This window comes from Schistocerca cancellata, chromosome 8 (genome assembly GCF_023864275.1).
Source record: "Schistocerca cancellata isolate TAMUIC-IGC-003103 chromosome 8, iqSchCanc2.1, whole genome shotgun sequence".
Taxonomy (NCBI): Eukaryota; Metazoa; Arthropoda; class Insecta; order Orthoptera; family Acrididae; genus Schistocerca; species Schistocerca cancellata.
The window spans coordinates 600234595-600252928 of NC_064633.1; the positions used below are offsets into that span (position 1 = coordinate 600234595).

The window sequence follows — 18334 nt, forward strand, 5'->3', positions numbered from 1 at the left end:
CTTGCCGTCACACCTAGTATTAATGAGCTTTAGACAACTTAGATTTCAATAATGATAAGTTATAACGATAAAATGTATAAAATGTTTTAATATAAAAATAATAATAATTTGTTCACATCATCAGTGCTAAGTACACCGCTTCAGCATAACTTCCAACAAATCCCAACTGGCAAGGAGAGGGCACGGCTTGGGAAATTCAGATTGGAATCACTTTCGGCTGGCTTGTAGTTTACCTAAATGATGTTATCCTCTAGTAGTAGTAAAATGCATTGGCCAGCCAATTCCCAGAAAAAAGATTTCATAGTTTTACCCGCACTTAATATGCTAGTTTAATCAATGCCTGAGCTTATGTAAAAATACCTTATTGGCAGCACGCTTTATTTTTAATCTGCTGATCCAGGTTCAATCGCAGCTTCCGCCAATCTTTTTTTGTTCAGTAATAATTAGAAGGATTTTTACATAAAATAACCAAAACTTATCTTAAATGAAATCATAAATGATTTTATTTTATATGTGACGCAATTGTTTGTTTGACCAAATGAAATGAGTTACGATTAATATTGTATTTTAAAATAGTTAAGTAATAGTAACTCCAAGTTCTTGTACAAAAAATGTTATACAGTTTTAATATAAAGAAGATTATTTTTATTCTTCCACATGATTCCTGATAAATGCAGTTACAGTTTCATTTAATTATTTTAAAATACAATATTGATTTTAATTCGATTCATTAGGTCTAACAAACAGTTGTGTCGCATATAAAATGAAATTATTGATGATTTCATTTACTATAGTTCTGGTTATTTTATTTAAATATCCTTATTATTATTACTAAAGAAAAAAAGATTGGCGGAAGCTGGGATTGAACCCAGATCAGCAGATTAAAAATCAAGCATGAGCTACTTTTACACGAGTTCAGTCGTTCAGCGAACTAGTATATAATGTGTGGGTAAATGAAACTTTTTTTCTGAGAATTGGCTGCCCGATGTCTTTTACTGCAAGCTACACGATAACATCCTTTAAGTAAACTACATACAAGCCAACCAAGCCTCATTCCAGTCTGAATTTCCAAAGCCGTGCCCTCCCGTTGTGAGAGACGTATATAACTAGAAACGTATACGCACATAAAGTTGGGAAATACTTGTGTTATGCAATCATCTAACAAAGTTAATAGCGACAGACTTTCACAACTATAACATCATCTTAATTTAGACGGTATACAATAGAAGTGGTGAACACCCGCCTGCGGATTACGAGTATGTGATCGGTGAACAGGGGGAAAAAACTGTATCTTTCAGTTATGTCCTCCTAACTTCTTTTTATTTTTATGTTTTCCATAGTGAAACGTCATCCCCATGCCGCCTCGCCATGCACAACTTCCTGTGGTTTCCACCAGTGAAATGACGAACCACGTCAGGTCTGTTGTTGACCGTAGGTATGGCTAATCAGTGAATGGGCGTCTTTTTTCTTTTTCTTTTCTTTTTTTTTTCTTTTGCTGTAATGCTTTCAGCGGTTCTAGCTAGTCCGGCTACAAGCCAATCCAGTTTTCAAGTTACTATAATGTTCGAAAGTTAGCAGAAATATTTGGAATCTAAGTTACGTAAAAATATAAATACCGTTAATAAAATATTGTTTGGGGGAGGGTCATGAACCGCACGATCATTTCCCCGCCCCCTTCTTTCGCGCTTGAGTGTATGTAAGTCTTCTCAGACAGGAATAACGTGCGTACCACTTGGCTCGGGAGAGAGTGTCACCACCACCACCGCTTTCCTACATGTATCCACACACCAGTTCACAAATGGTTCAAATGGCTCTGAGCACTATGGGACTTAACATCTATGGTCATCAGTCCCCTAGAACTTACAACTACTTAAACCTAACTAACCTAAGGACAACACACAACACCCAGTCATCACGAGGCAGAGAAAATCCCTGACCCCGCCGGGAATTGAACCCGGGAACACGGGCGTAGGAACACCAGTTCACAGTTCGGATTTCTTCCACCTGACAAACTGCACTGCATTGCAGATGACAAGACAGATACATAAAGATTATTTATTTATTATTTATTATTATTTGCAAAAATAAATGGAGTCCACTGATGACGGTTAAACATCGGTGAAACATGTTTGGGTCAAAAAAGATGAAAACTGTGTATAATCAAGGCAAAATCTTTCCTAAACATATTAAGGCACCTTTAAAGTCCGACAGTAACATGCAGGGGCTGGTTATAAATAATTGTTGTGTGAGTCTCAGGTTAATTTGGCGCCCGTTCCGCGTTTCACTGGTCGGTTTAGCTTATCAAGTGGACTGTCATCTGGCTTGGAGCGTTCAGACCTTTCCACAACAGAAAAATCTATAGCGCTCACTCGCACATTAACACGGAATCTCCACATTGGCAGGCGAGAACGCCTAACACTTCACCACGAACGCATGCAGTGGTGATTCTAGGGCAGTATTTACTCGGCTGCTCTTTGCTTTTCCGAAATCTAATCTTCACACTTAATTTTCAAAAAAATTCGTTGCGCTTGATGCCGATTCGTATGACACACTGGAGGCAGTGCGGCAGATCTGATGCAGTCATGCGATGAAGTAACTGGCCTGTTGCAGTTCCTGGAGTGAACTCGAGACCACAGAACGGGAAATTGACGGAGATCCGAAATGTGAAATGATTTGGGTGAAGGTCACGGTTAAAGCAGGCTCAGACATGGTAATTGGATGTCTCCATAGGCCCCCTGGCTCAGCAGTTGTTGTGGCTGAGCACCTGAAGGATAATTTGGAAAATATTTCGAGTAGATTTCCCCACCATGTTATAGTTCTGGGTGGAGGTTTTAATTTGCCGGATATAGACTGGGAGACTCAGACGGGTGGCAGGGACAAAGAATCCAGTGAAATTTTTGTAAGTGCTTTATCTGAAAACTACCTTGAGCAGTTAAACAGAGAACCGACCCGTGGCGATAACATATTAGATCTTCTGGTGACAAACAGACCCGAACTATTTGAAAAAGTTAATGCAGAACAGGGAATCAGCGATCATAAAGCGGTTACGGCATCGATGATTTCAGCCGTAAATAGGAATATTAAAAAGGGTAGGAAGATTTTTCTGTTTAGAAAAAGTGACAAAAAGCAGATTTCAGAGTCCCTGACGGCTCAACACAAAAGTTTTGTCTCAAGTACAGATAGTGTTGAGGATAAGTGGACAAAGTTCAAAACCGTCGTACATAATGCGTTAGATGAGTATGTGCCAAGCAAGATCGTAAGAGATGGAAAAGAGCCACCGTGGTACAACAACCGAGTTAGAAAACTGCTGCGGAAGCAAAGGGAACTTCACAGCAAACATAAACATAGCCAAAGCCTTGCAGACAAACAAAAATTACGCGAAGCGAAATGTAGTGTGAGGAGGGCTATGCGAGAGGCGTCCAATGAATTCGAAAGTAAAGTTCTATGTACTGACTTGGCAGAAAATCCTAAGAAATTTTGGTCTTATGTCAAAGCGGTAGGTGGATCAAAACAAAATGTCCAGACACTCTGTGACCGAGATGGTACTGAAACAGAGGATGACGGACTAAAGGCCGAAATACTAAATGTCTTTTTCCAAAGTTGTTTCACAGAGGAAGATTGCACTGTAGTTCCTTCTCTAGATTGTCGCACAGATGACAAAATGGTAGATATCGAAATAGACGACAGAGGGATAGAGAAACAATTAAAATCGCTCAAAAGAGGAAAGGCCTCTGGACCTGATGGGATACCAGTTCAATTTTACACAGAGTACGCGAAGGAACTTGCCCCCCTTCTTGCAGCGGTGTACCGTAGGTCTCTAGAAGAGCGTAGCGTTCCAAAGGATTGGAAAAGGGCACAGGTCATCCCCGTTTTCAAGAAGGGACGTCGAACAGATGTACAGAACTATAGACCTATATCTCTAACGTCGATCAGTTGTAGAATTTTGGAACACGTATTGTGTTCGAGTATAATGACTTTTCTGGAGACTAGAAATCTACTCTGTAGGAATCAGCATGGGTTTCGAAAAAGACGGTCATGTGAAACCCAGCTCGCGCTATTCGTCCACGAGACTCAGAGGGCCATAGACACGGGTTCACAGGTAGATGCCGTGTTTCTTGACTTCCGCAAGGCGTTCGATACAGTTCCCCACAGTCGTTTAATGAACAAAGTAAGAGCATATGGACTATCAGACCAATTGTGTGATTGGATTGAGGAGTTCCTAGATAACAGGACGCAGCATGTCATTCTCAATGGAGAGAAGTCCTCCGAAGTAAGAGTGATTTCAGGTGTGCCACAGTGGAGTGTCATAGGACCGTTGCTATTCACAATATACATAAATGACCTGGTGGATGACATCGGAAGTTCACTGAGGCTTTTTGCGGATAATGCTGTGGTGTATCGAGAGGTTGTAACAATGGAAAATTGCACTGAAATGCAGGAGGATCTGCAGCGAATTGACGCATGGTGCAGGGAATGGCAATTGAATCTCAATGTAGACAAGTGTAATGTGCTGCGAATACACAGAAAGATAGATCCTTTATCATTTAGCTACAAAATAGCAGGTCAGCAACTGGAAGCAGTTAATACCATAAATTATCTGGGAGTACGCATTAGGAGTGATTTAAAATGGAATGATCATATAATGTTGATCGTCGGTAAAGCAGATGCCAGACTGAGATTCATTGGAAGAATCCTAAGGAAATGCAATCCGAAAACAAAGGAAGTAGGTTACAGTACGCTTGTTCGCCCACTGCTTGAATACTGCTCAGCAGTGTGGGATCCGTACCAGATAGGGTTGATAGAAGATATAGAGAAGATCCAACGGAGAGCAGCGCGCTTCGTTACAGGATCATTCAGTAATCGCGAAAGCGTTACGGAGATGATAGATAAACTCCAGTGGAAGACTCTGCAGGAGAGACGCTCAGTAGCTCGGTACGGGCTTTTGTCAAAGTTTCGAGAACATACCTTCACCGAAGAGTCAAGCAGTATATTGCTCCCTCCTACGTATATCTCGCGAAGAGACCATGAGGATAAAATCAGAGAGATTAGAGCCCACACAGAAGCATACCGACAATCCTTCTTTCCACGAACAATTCGAGACTGGAATAGAAGGGAGAACCGATAGAGGTACTCAAGGTACCCTCCGCCACTCACCGTCAGGTGGCTTGCGGAGTATGGATGTAGATGTAGATGTAGATGTAGATGTAGATATAATTCGTCGAGATACTCGTCTAAAGTACCAAGGATCATTTCTCGTTACAGAGGAAAAGAAAAATAATAAGTATCGTGCAGAACTGGGCACGAGTGGTTGTGGCAACCCAGGCAAACTAATTTCCACGTGCAGCGGCATCACAGCCAGTGAAAATGAGGGCCAACGTCCCGTGGCATTTAACAGCGAACGGCGTGGACTGCTCCCGCCAGCGCCAGCAGCACACACGCCAACCAGACTACTGGCAGAGTCCACTCCCGCGGTGCAAACCACTGCGCCTGCCAGTTCCCGAGCACAAAACTTTTCCCGACTCGAAAATTCCGCCTCTTCTAGAAAAAAGTAACACTTGCCACATTTAAAATTAAGTACAGATTTTTGACAGGTCGAGACACATTAGACAGATTTACAGCAGAAGTTTAAGTGAATTTGATAGAACGTAGGAAATTCAGTTTGATACGAATTAAATACTGAGAAAATTTAAAACAAAAACGCCGTTTTTCCGATGCTTATCTATGGCATACCCGATGTGATATGAAACTTTGGGAAGACCCATTAAGAAAGTGGCATTTTCGTAATCGAAAAAATGAAAAGTATTTTGCGTTTGAGAAACAAAAATTACCACCGGCCCTAAACGGAATTAGGAACAGATTTTGGACATGTTAAGAGATACTATAGAGAGCTACGTCACAAATTAATTTCAGGATTTTTACGCGGTTTTTGTAGGAGGTAAAGACTTTAAATCATTTTCTACCTCTGCGGAAAGCGGCAAAATACCTGCAGACAGTATTTGTAGCGATAGCTTCGCAGCTTCGGACCTTAAACGTCAGATGCCAACCAATTTAGACTATAAAGTCGGAGCATAAGCTCGAACAGAAGAAGAATAGCGAAGAAAATCTGCTGTATCCTCTTCAAAGGAACCATACCAGCAATTACCTCAGTCGATCTCTGTATGCCACGGAATGTCTAACTCTGCTCGCCTGGATGGGATTTGGATCCCACTCCTATTAAACAGAACGACGACCGCATCGCTCGGTGGCTAAACAGGCTTATCTCGAAAACAGTGAATACAAATGAGCGTAGATTGCAGTTCGAATCAACACATTTTTGTAGTAAACACGTTGACTGCTGCCATATGGTGTAGCACCTGTCCGAGGAGCTGTTGCGATGGACCAAGGAAACGTGTCATATCCTCAATTTCAGAGCTGACTACTTGGCAACCAAGATCGTAAGTAAATGTAGAACGACAGAGCCAATGTTACCACTGGGTAAAATGAAAGGCAACTCTCTTGAAATGAGATAAACATACGATAATGAACACAGCAGAGAGAGCAGAACCTGATAGTATCCGATTACTAGATTAGTGGCAAACTTCTGAGGCCAGTCACATACTACGAAGCTTGATGAAATGGAACGCACACGTAAAATCCTTAGTTGGGAAGCCTAATAGAGGACAGAATTGTAGGGAAGATACTGGGAAAGTGGTGTGCATCTGTGAAGGAAGCAGGACACAAGTCGATAGTGCGTCCGTTCCTAGCGGTTCTTATAAAATGGGCATGGTAGGAAACAACGAACGAATTCAGAGTTGAACTGTTAGAAACTTAACAGGCTAGTACAACCCATACGAAAGTGTAACGGAGATACCCCAAGGAATGCGAAACATTGGAAGAAAGACGACTCTGTTCTTGTGGAACTCTCTAGCGTGAAATTAGATAACAGGTGTGCGACAAAGACTTTACAAACAATTTTCCAGCTTCCATCGTATAGCTCGCGTAGGGGTCACGAAAACAGGATGGATTAAGCCGCGTAGGAAGGCATACGGACAGTCCTTTTTCTCCCGCCAACACGCGATCGCAAAGACTGCAGGCCCTGTAGGCATTGGCTGATGTATCAAGCTGACGCATCCGAGGTAGAAAACGAGTAAAATTAGCATGACGCGTTTCCTACAAGTGGGGTCATTGTGAGATGGCGTTACAGTATCAGCGCTGTTGTTCTCTTTTTGTTCCTAGCATCAGTTTTTTCCGATTTGGAGGGTGCGTATTCAAACTATGCTGTTCTCTTTACAGTTTCTCTTACGGCCTTTCCTCTTGGAAGATCTCTCTTAATACCCCCTTAATTAGTTACTCAACAAGAGTTTCTAGGAGTAGTCTTCTTCGCTGTAGGGTGGTTTCTATTGTAAGTTAGTTGCCTTGTACAGCACGTAAGAGTAATAGGCAGATATGTCGATAATATCTGAGAATACAACAATAGGCCATCTGGTTGTGTTCCTATTTACTGTATAATTCACAACAACCTTGTCTTGTGTGTCCACAGCTCCTTTCGTAGCGTTATTACCTAAAATAATTAGATGTTTTCTCTTGGTGCCGTCACTGACTCTTGAATCGTGGTTCTGAGTGCTTTGCACAATAATACATTTGTTTTTATATGGGTTGTGTCCTTTGTAAAATCAAATGTTGGTGTGTAATTACGAATCACCCTGGTCTGCAATAGTTTTGGTGGGATGGAAGGCTTGTTTTCTTGCAAAGTTCCAATCATTGTGGTATTTCTCTTCTTTAGCATTTGTCCAAGCTCGCAGCATGCGAAAAAGTTGTCGCAGGTGATGTTATGACCTTTCAAGGCACAAGACAAGTCAGTTGCAGCCCTTACACCTCAGTTCTTTTGAGGGGCACTACCTGGTCATTTCCCACCCAGCATATGGCTGAATATTCCACACATAACTTGTTTCTTTGTCACAAAGTACCCTAAACTTCATTCTTACTTTGCCGGTTTACTAGGTATATACAGTCGGAAAGGGTAGTTTCCCATAAATACAAGTTGTTCGTCTACCGTGCCAAAAATATTGTGATAGTATAATTTATGTAGTATCTCTACACCATTTCTTCCACAAATTCCTTACAGGTGCAAACTTGCCTTGTTCACGTGTTTCTAGTCTTGTCTCACGGCCATCAACTCGAATAACCCTGGATATCTTTTTGAAAGTTTCTAGTGGCATAGCTCTGGAACGTGGACGACGTATGTATTCATCTCGTAAACTTTTAGCAGACTCACTATGCTATGTAAGCATCTAGGTCAAGACCATCCAATTTTTTCCCCTTATCTCCATACAAACGCATTCCTTCAACATTAGAATGGGTGAGTATAATGTTTGCAGCTGATGGAGGAAGGAACAATTTGATAGCTGAGTATTCATATGCAATGTGAGAAGTGGCATATCTTGTTGGTCCTAGAATCAGATGAACTATATTACATGCTGCATGTCATCCCAGTTGAGATAGACGTTCCCAGTTGAGGTAGGGGTTCTATCTTGCATTCAACTGATTTATCCTCTGACATCCGAAGTGCAGAGCTTACCGTTTGCTGTTCTGGCATTTCATCTGCGCGTTCTGATGAAGATGAAGAAATGCGTTCCGAAACGTGATCTTCACCCTCCGAAACTACTTCATCCCTATCAGATATGTTCATCAGTATGTTTGCTATTTCATTATCTTGCAAAGAGGCATTCTCTTGAGAGAACAAATCATTACAAAATATATGAATTGTAAAGGTAGAAACCTAGTGATCTGATTAGAAGTGAATAAATTTAAAAACTGCTTTGGTTACAGGAAAAAACAATGAATGACTCGCACTGCCCCTTCCGCCGGCCGGAGTGGCCGAGCGGTTAAAGGCGCTACAGTCCGGAACCGCACGACCGCTACGGTCGCAGGTTCGAATCCTGCCTCGGGCATGGATGTGTGTGATGTCCTTAGGTTAGTTAGGTTTAAGTAGTTCTAAGTTCTAGGGGACTTATGACCACAGCAGTTGAGTCCCATAGTGCTCAGAGCCATTTGAACCATTTGAACTGCTCCTTCCCTCCTTTCCACAGAAATAGCCATTCCATTGTACAGAACAACAATGACTTCACGCCTTTATACCCACCTTACTGCACCCACACACGTTCCACTGTCGGCAAACTGAGTACTGTCAGAATTTGCTGTAATAATGGAGATTAAAATACATAGGATCTAAAAAGATCCGAACAGCTTGAGAAGTACTGTTTCCGTTGATGCCAAACCGAAGCTACAAAATAATTTTTATGTCAGAATATACTCTACTAAGAGGCAAACAAAGTAAATGAAAAACAAACCCGAACACCTTGTGAGGTGTTACAGACTGTGCATCTTTGCTAAATAGAAAAAGCTCGTGTTTAGCTGTGACTTTGGTTGCCATTTTACTAAACTAAAAAATGCGTTGAACATCTAACATTTCTGAAGGTTACGAATAAGACTATAAACGTTAGCTAAGAGAACAAATTTCATATTTTAGGGCTTTTTCGACAGTTCTTAGCTTTGTCAGTATTTCAAGTTTCCACAAATTTTTTGTAATTACTTTATCAGTATTTTATCGATTTGGGTAAACCACGAATCGCTTTAAACATACCGCTTTTGTAGCCATTCTCTTCTTCTCGTCTATATTGTTTGGCTTGTTACGTTCTTAGGCTTGTTGTTGTTGTTGTTGGTGTTGTGGTTCTTAGTCCCTAGGCTGGTTTGATGCAGCTCTCCATGCTACTCTACCCTGTGCAAGCCTCTTCAATTCCGAGTAACTGCTGCAACCTACATCTTTCTGAATCTGCTTACTGTATTCAACTCTTGGTCTCCCTCTACAATTTTTACTCCCCACACTTCCCTCCATTACTTACTTGGTGATCCCTTGACGTCTCAGAATGTATCCCATCTTCCAATCCCTTCATTTAGTCAAGTTGTATCACAAAGTTCTTTTCTCCTCAATTATATTAAGTACTTCCTCAGCATTTACGTGATCTACCCGTTGAATCTTCGGCATTCTTCTGCAGCAGCATATTTCAAAAGCCTCTACTCTCTTCTCGTCGTAACTGCTCATCGTCCACATTTAACTTTCATAGACAAATACCTTCAGAAAATATTTCCAAACACTTAAATCTATGTTTGATGTTAGCAAATTTCTCTTCTCCGGAAAGGCTTTTCTCGCCATTGCGTCTACATTTCACATCCTCTCTACTCCGGTCATCATCAGTTATTTTGCTGCCAAAATACCACAACTCATTTACTATTCTTAGTGTCTCGTTTCCTAATTTAATTTCCTCATCTTTGTCTTGCTTTTGTTAATATTTCTCTACGTCTACTGCTAGACAATTTCTACTGGAATTTCATTACGTCACTCTGTCCTGTTGAGAATTATATCAGGTATGTTGTCAGCCTCTTCTTCAGATTTTTAAAACTTGCTTAATCCACTTTTTGTTTGTTATTAACACTAACATTTTGCGCGAGGTCCAATGCATCTACTCCTTTTCACCATTTCCGGCTAAATTTTCACAAAATGTCAACTTACATTCCTCCACTGTATGTAATTTCTTTGTGTATTTTTGTGATAGGCTGTCGTTTGCCCATCTCGTAAGTGTAAAATCTGTTGTTTTATGTGCTTTTAAAATATTTTCTCACGATTAGTTACTTTTTGTCAGGTGCCTCTGGATCTTTACTAGTGTGACAGAAGCATATAGACGTGACGGTTCTGCTACGTCAGAATGTCCAAAATAAAACTAGACCAAAAAGTATTTTCGTAACTTCGTGCCAACGTCATTTACATAACTAGAAATCACTAGAAAACTATCGGAAACAAATCCCAATATCAGAAAACATTGCTCAAGAACAAGATACCCTGCGGTAGATTCCGACAAAATCACAATAGTCACCTTTGGACAAGAGAATTTAAAGTTCTTCGAGTCAGAAAAAATTATCATGAAGGGTCCGCATCTCTATTCTTACAAATTTCCGGTCGTAGATGATTTAAAACTTTCAGACCAATCTACGCGCAACTGATCTGTTGGTGGTTTCCACGTAAAATGGTTTCGGGATACCTGGATCCTCAGATTTTTCCATTTCCTCTCTCGCTACCTGGTTCGGCCTGTCTAGTTACGTGAACTTTCAGAACACGCGCCATTATGAACTAGAAAATTCTCATAAATACGACTAACTGTCGTAATAGCATGTTAAGACTGGTGTATGGTGTTTCTCTTTCTTTGTCTCTGGATCAACTCCATGAAGCTGGAGCCTTTTTCTTGGGCATATGGCCACGGTGGTATCACAACTACTGGGTAGCCATAATAAAAAAAAAAGAAATATCGAGTGCAAAGAGATTATCAAGAAGCTATCGGAAGCAAGTCCGAGTACCAAAAAAACAGAAGAATCAACATGGGTTCCGCAAACAGAGATATTGTGAAATCAGTTCGTTTTGTCTGTCCATGAGAAACAGAAGATCGTCGATAGGGGCTCTCAGGCTGAAGCCATGTTCCTGACTTACGGAAAACATTCTGTACAGCTTTGTGACTGGATTCAGGAACTCCTAGTAGACCGAATTCAATACGTAGTTCATAACGGGACGAAATAGTCTGACAGAGAAGTAACTTCGGGAGTATCCCAAATGAATGTTTTAAGTGCGTTGATGTTCACCAGAGACGAGAGCAAATAGAAAGGTAAAGAAAATTTTCTTAAAAGAAACTTTTTGGTGCGAAAACAACAATCCAATTAACATCATTTCTCTACATGATCTCCCCCAACACTTAGGATATTGACCTGCCTCTTGTCTAGCTCCCTACTTTCGACCTGGAAGAACCTATATGGTGTTGTGCATTCTTTCACAGCCTCCACAAAGCTGCAGCAGCTCAAAATAAAGATTTTGAATGCCGTGGACTGTTTTTTCAGTTGTGTGAGGCCAAGTCACACCTTTAGAAGGCTTCCCTCTATGGTTTGATTTTAGGTTTCAGTCCTTGCATCCGCTGACACTGTATGACCTTTAGCATTGCAGTCCATCAGGTGCTGACCTTTCACATCCCTAAGCACACTCATCAACTTTCCCGCAGAAACTTGGCTTTGGAACTTATTTGCTTTGGGCGAAGGCTGATGTTTATACACCATGCTCCGGCATTTACTCTGTGATTCGCAATGATGGATCCACATACTGTCAACTGTTAACTATGTAAGTGATTAAGTCTTTCCTTCCAATTCATAACGAATGACTGTTACTTCGAGATTTCCAAACCTTCCAGTTTGTGTTCATCAGTCAGGTTATGTGGTACCCAATGAGCACATATGTCGAGAAAGTTTCGCGATTAATGGATGATAACAAATGCTGAATAACGGTCAATTTTGAACTCATGCATGAAATCCTTACTTCTGGCACGACGACCACGAATCATTCCCTAAGCAGTCTCGGAACTGATGTCCATGTACGAAGTGGATGGCCTACGCGATCGCTCTACATCGCAGTTTTAGAGAGATTTAACAACTCGTAAATTTTTCGTTCAGTAAAACAGCAATTGCCTTACTGCAGTTGCATTCTGCGCACCATCTTCGCATATTCAGTTCCTTTGGAGTACAGGAAACCAATTGGGGAACAAGAACATGCTCTGAAATCACTACAAATAGAGCGAACGCACAGGAAAATTTGTGACCTTAAGGAATTCATTTTTAGTGAGTGTTATCAACGTATCGAATATTTGTATTTTTTTTTTTTTTTTTTTTTTTTTTTGCGTTTTAACTTGCCATCGTGTAAATGATTTAGTGGATAAAGACTCGTCAGTGCTACCAGAGGAAATACGTCACAAACTGAAATACAGGGTAATACATCCAGGAACAGTTTTCTGCACAATGGAAATTTCACTGTGGGACAAAAGTTTACGGAGCACTAAAGCTATGAATATGAAGTAAAGATTACTGGAATACTCACTTCTGCTGGCGAGGAAGATTTCGATGGCGACATTCTGCAGCAGGTACCGGCGCGAGAAGATGGCTCGCACCTCCGAGAAGTACCACTTGCCATGGAGGTGGTCGCAGTACTTGAGCACCTGAAACACGAAAAGCAAGGGCCGACTCAAGTAAACGTAGTACTGTCACAAGTGCCTAAGTAAAAAATTGTGGACTAGCAAGATTTATTTATGTGTAAATCATCAGCCACTTGACATTGACTCCTGGGCGAAGTCAAAGTCACCATCTCTCCGCGAATAACGTTGTTCACCGATTTGCGTGGCTTCTGCTTCTTTTTGTTAACTATTTAAGTGTGACTGGCAATATATATACCATTGGTCTTAAACGCTGTTTATTATATTTTTTACTACAGACAATCCTTTTATTGGTATTAATACATTTAAATAGTGTCTCTGGTAAGTCTGAATATCACAGTATGTTTTCACATCTGTAGATTTGAGATATCAGCAAACAAGTGAGTATTGGTATAAAATATACCGATGGTCTTTGAGGCACTCGTCTTCAGTGCTGACTTTGTGTTCAGCTATAATTTATCGGCTGTGGGTTTACTATTCTGACATCATCTGATATAAACGACGGTACGTTTGTAAATTACAAAATCGATACGGGAGTCGTGTGTAAGTATACATATCAAAAGAAGATTTGCATCACCTCCTTTCCAAGAGTTCCGGAACATGTACAGAAAATTGGAATAGAGATCAACATAAACATCATTTCCGCCCTTTTTATTGCTCATGAAAACCACACAATGCATGTTGTACCACCACACAGTGAGACCTTCAGAGTTTGTGGTCCAGATTGCAATACACACCGGTACCTCTAATACCCACTAGCACGTCCTCTTGCATTGATGTATGCCTGTGTTCGTCGTCGCATACTATCCACAATTTCATCAAGGCACTGTTGCTCCAGATTGTTCCACTCCTCAACGGGGTTTCGGCGCAGATACATGAGTGGTTGGTGGGTCACGTCGTCCATAAAAAGCGATTTTCAGTCTATCCCTGGCATGTTCGATAGGGTTCATGTTCGGAGAACATGCTGGACACTCTAGTCGAGCAACGTCGTTATCCTGAAGGAAGTCATTCACAAGATGTACACGATGGGGGTGCGAATTGTCATAAATGAAGACGAATGCCTCGCCAAGATGCTGCCGACATGGTTGCACTACCGGTCAGCCGTTACGGCACCTTCCATGACCACCAGCGGCGTACGTCGGCCCCCATAATGCCACCGCAGAACAGCAGGGAACATCTACCTTGCTGCATTCGCTGGACAGTGTGTTTAAGGCGTTCAGCCTGATCGGGTTGCCTCCAAACACGTCTCCGACGATTGTCTGGTTGAAGGCATATGCGATACTCATCGGTGAAGAGGACGTGATGCCAATCCTGAGCGGTCCATTCGGCATTTTGTTGGGCCCACCTGTACCGCGCTCCATGGTGTTGTGGTTGCAAAGATGGACCCCGCTATGGTCGTCGGAAGTGAAGTTGCGCATCATGCAACCTATTGAGCACACTTTGAGTCGTAACACGACGTCTTGTGGCTGCTCGAAAAGTATTATTCAACATGGTGGCATTGCTGTCAGGGTTCCTCCGAGCCATAATCCGTAGGCAGCGGTCATCCACTGCAGTGGTAGTCCTTGGGCGGCCTAAGCGAGGCATGTCATCGACAGTTAGTGTCTCTCTGTATCTCCTCAACGTCCGAACAACATCGCTTTGGTTCACTCCGAGACGTCTGGGCAGTTCCCTTGTTGAGAGCCCTTCCCGGCACAAAGTAACAACGCGGACGCGATCGAGTCTTGGTATTGACCATCTGGCATGATTGAACTACAAGCAAAAAGAATCGTGTACCTCCTTCCTGGTGGAATGACTGGAACTGATCGGCTTACGGACCACCTCCGTCTAATAGGCGCTGCTCATGCATAGTTGTTTACATCTTTGTGCGGGTTTAGTGACATCTCTGAACAGTTAAAGGGACTGTGTGATACAATATCCACAGTCAACGTCTGTCTTCAGGAGTTCTGGGAACCGGGGTGACACAAAACTTTTTTTGATGTGTGTATACTTACAGTGAGATTTCTTCCGGGCTGTAAACGGAAGCAAGTATATTGTCGTGAATTCAGTTCCCAGTTACATCGAAATTTACTGATTATTAGCTGTGGAATACTGCTTCTAATAAAGAATGAACGTTGTAGATAGTATTGTTTCACAAACTATTTCGTAAATGTTAGGCTAATAGTGCAAATGCAAGATGGGTACCGAAAATATGTAACACAGTTTATGGACTTGCGTGAAAACAATATGCACATCATTTACTTATTTTCGGTTGCTTTTTATATTTGGGGGGGGATTATACCGACATTGGTGAATGTTTCTTTTAGATCTGTGCCGCGCGGTATTAGCCGAGCGGTCTTAGGCGCCGCAGTCATGGACTGTGCGGCTGGTCCCGGCGGAGGTTCGAGTCCTCCCTCGGGCATGACTGCGTGTGGTTGTCCTTGGGATAATTTAGGTTAAGTAGGACTGATGACCTTAGGAGTTAAGTCCCATAAGATTTCACACACATTTGAATATTTTTTTTTAAATCTGTAAGAATGACGTCCAGGACGTGGCACGCTCCTATGGCAGGTGAAGTTCTGACTGATCGTGTAGCGTAACGACAGGAAGAGGTCACAGAAGGGAACGCCGGAGATTCAGAATTTGGAGGGAATTTTGGTGCACATGATGTAACTGCTGTCTATACAGTTTGAGTCACAGCTACAGCAACTGATGGTAGCCTGGGTAACACGAAGTGGACCAGCGTGTGGAGGGGGAATGGGGGGGGGGGGGGACGTCTGGTACAGCCTAAGCTGTTTGAATGTGCTTCAAGAAACATTTTTATAAAAGTAGTGGAACTGACTCTGATGCTGAAGTGGTCTAACGTTGGTTGACGCGCACCAGTCCTTTGGGACTTCTGGGATAAATGGTTCAAATGGCTCTAAGTACTATGGGACTACCTAAGGACATCACACACACTCATGCCCGAGGCAGGATTAGAACCTGCGACCGCAGCAGCAGCGCGGTTCCGGGCTGAAGCGCCTAGAACCGCTCCGCCACAGCGGCCGGCAACTTTTGGGACAAGTCTTCCTTCTGAGAAGATAGGTTTTCTAACAAAAGCTGTGATTGTTAATTCCATCACATTTTTTCAAACTTATCAGTGAAACTACCATAAGTTATTTTGTGCTCCTGATTTACTGGTATGAACATTTACCACACCATAACTGATGGCAGACTTAGAAATATATAATAAATTGAGCAGTTTTAGTGATTGCTGTTCCCCAAAGGGTACTTACTGATATGTATTTGACTGTTATACTGGCTCGGCTATTTTGACACTTGAGGGGTAATGTCCTCTGTCTACTTTCCATTACATCGTCATCTCGGTCTCTCATTCTCTCTTGGATTCGTTCGAACGAAAAACGTCCTTGGTCCATCTAGCATACGTTCGCATGGCTGCATGTCTCTCCACCTCCATTTCATTTTCATTACAGTGTTAATTACGTCCTCCACTCCAGCCTGTTCTGTTATCCATTTATAAGGGGCGATAAAAGGTATCCATTAGTGGCCGGTGCTGCAGCGTATATGCAACGTACGGCCACTCCGATGCGGGTATATAAGCACCGACATATAGGCAAGGGATTAGTGTAGCATTCGCACCTTTCCGACGTGCGTGCTGTAAATGGGGAAACGTGATTCATGGCACTGTTATTACGAAATGCGTCGAAACGCGGTGTTATTCAGACGAATAGGTGAATGAAGAATGTGTATGGGGCAGGAAGTCTGTATAAAACCTCCGTTGTAGAATGCGGCATGGGTGCTGATGTTTCACGATAACGCACGTCCCTTATCGCAAATGTCGTAACGGCAGAAGTGGGAGACGCACGAGCATCCGTCCTATTGTCCTGATTTCTCCCCAGGCGATGATCACATCTTCGGTCCTTTAAAAAAGGCCTTGAGTGGTCGAAGATTCCAGTCGGACGAGAGTGTGCAGCAACCAGTTACAAACTTCTAGACGCGGCAGGCGATAGTATTTTCTGAAACGAATATCTTCAACCACGTACATCAGTGGCATGACTGCATCAATATTCACGGCGATTTTGTCTATCCATTCTGGACTGTGTGGCCTTCGAAAGAAAACTTTTTGATTGCCCCTCATATTTTCTTCCTCTTCTCCTCCTCTCTCTCTCTCTCTCTCTCTGATCTTTTAGCTGCTTTTCCTGCGAACATGCTCTATTGCGATCTTTCTTTCGTTGAATCTTATCTGCAATATAGGCAAACAATACAGTGTCATCGGTCGTGCGGTAGCGTTCTCGCTTCCCGCGCCCGGGTTCCCGGGTTCGATTCCCGGCGGGGTCAGGGATTTTCCCTGCCTCGTGATGACTGGGTGTTGTGTGGTGTCCTTAGGTTACTTAGGTTTAAGTAGTTTTAAGTTCTATGGGACTGATGACCATAGATGTTAAGTCCCATAGTGCTCAGAGCCATTTGAACCATTTACAGTGTCATCAGTAAAACGAAGGTGATTTGCGTGTATTCTATTCCATTAAGACGAAACTCAAAGCTATGGAGATGCCGAAGTATTCAGTGCTACTGGGACAGTCTACGTCAGGTCTCACATTGCATTTGCTTATGGGCTCAGTTCTGTAAGTCATGATGTTCGTAGTACCAATCTGCACGTTGTTGTTGCGGTCTTCAGTCCAGAGACTGGTTTGATGCAGCTCTCCATGCTACTCTCTCCTGTACAAGCTTCTTCATCTCCAAGTAACTGCTGCAGCCTACATCCTTCTGAATCTGCTTAGAGTATTTATGTCTTGGTCTCCCTCTACGGCTTTTACCCTCCGCGCTACCCTCCAGTACTAAATTTGTGATCCCTTGATGCCTCAGAACACGTTGTACCAACCGATCCCTTCTTTTAGTCACGTTGTGCCACAGATTCCTCTTCTCCCCAATTCTATTCAATACCTGCTCGTTAGTTACGTGATCTACCCATATAATCTTCAGCAGTCTCCTGTAGCACCACATTTAGAAAGCTTCTATTCTCTTCTTGTCCAAACTATTTATCGGCCATGTTTCACTTCCATAAATGGCTACACTCCATACAAATACTTTCAGAAAGGACTTCCGGACACTTAAATCTATATTCGATGTTAACAAATTTCTCTTCTTCAGAAACACTTTCCTTTCTTTAGCCAATCTACACCACATATCCTCTCTACTTCGACTATCATCAGTTATTTTTCTCTTCAATTAGCAAAACTAATCTATTACTTTGTCTCATTTCCTAATCTAATTCCATCAGCATCACCTGTTTTAAGTCGACTACA

General features: G+C 42.2%; 1 protein-coding gene across 1 annotated transcript in view; it reads right to left on the reverse strand.

Annotated features, from left to right (window-relative positions):
- The window catches only part of LOC126095705 (neurobeachin-like), a 294661-nt gene that overhangs the window by 175197 nt on the left and 101130 nt on the right, over positions 1 to 18334 (reverse strand). Inside the window, exon 3 of the mRNA XM_049910456.1 lies at positions 12944 to 13061. Within this exon, the coding sequence (XP_049766413.1) occupies positions 12944 to 13061 (118 nt within the window). The remainder of the gene's footprint in view (positions 1 to 12943; positions 13062 to 18334) is intronic.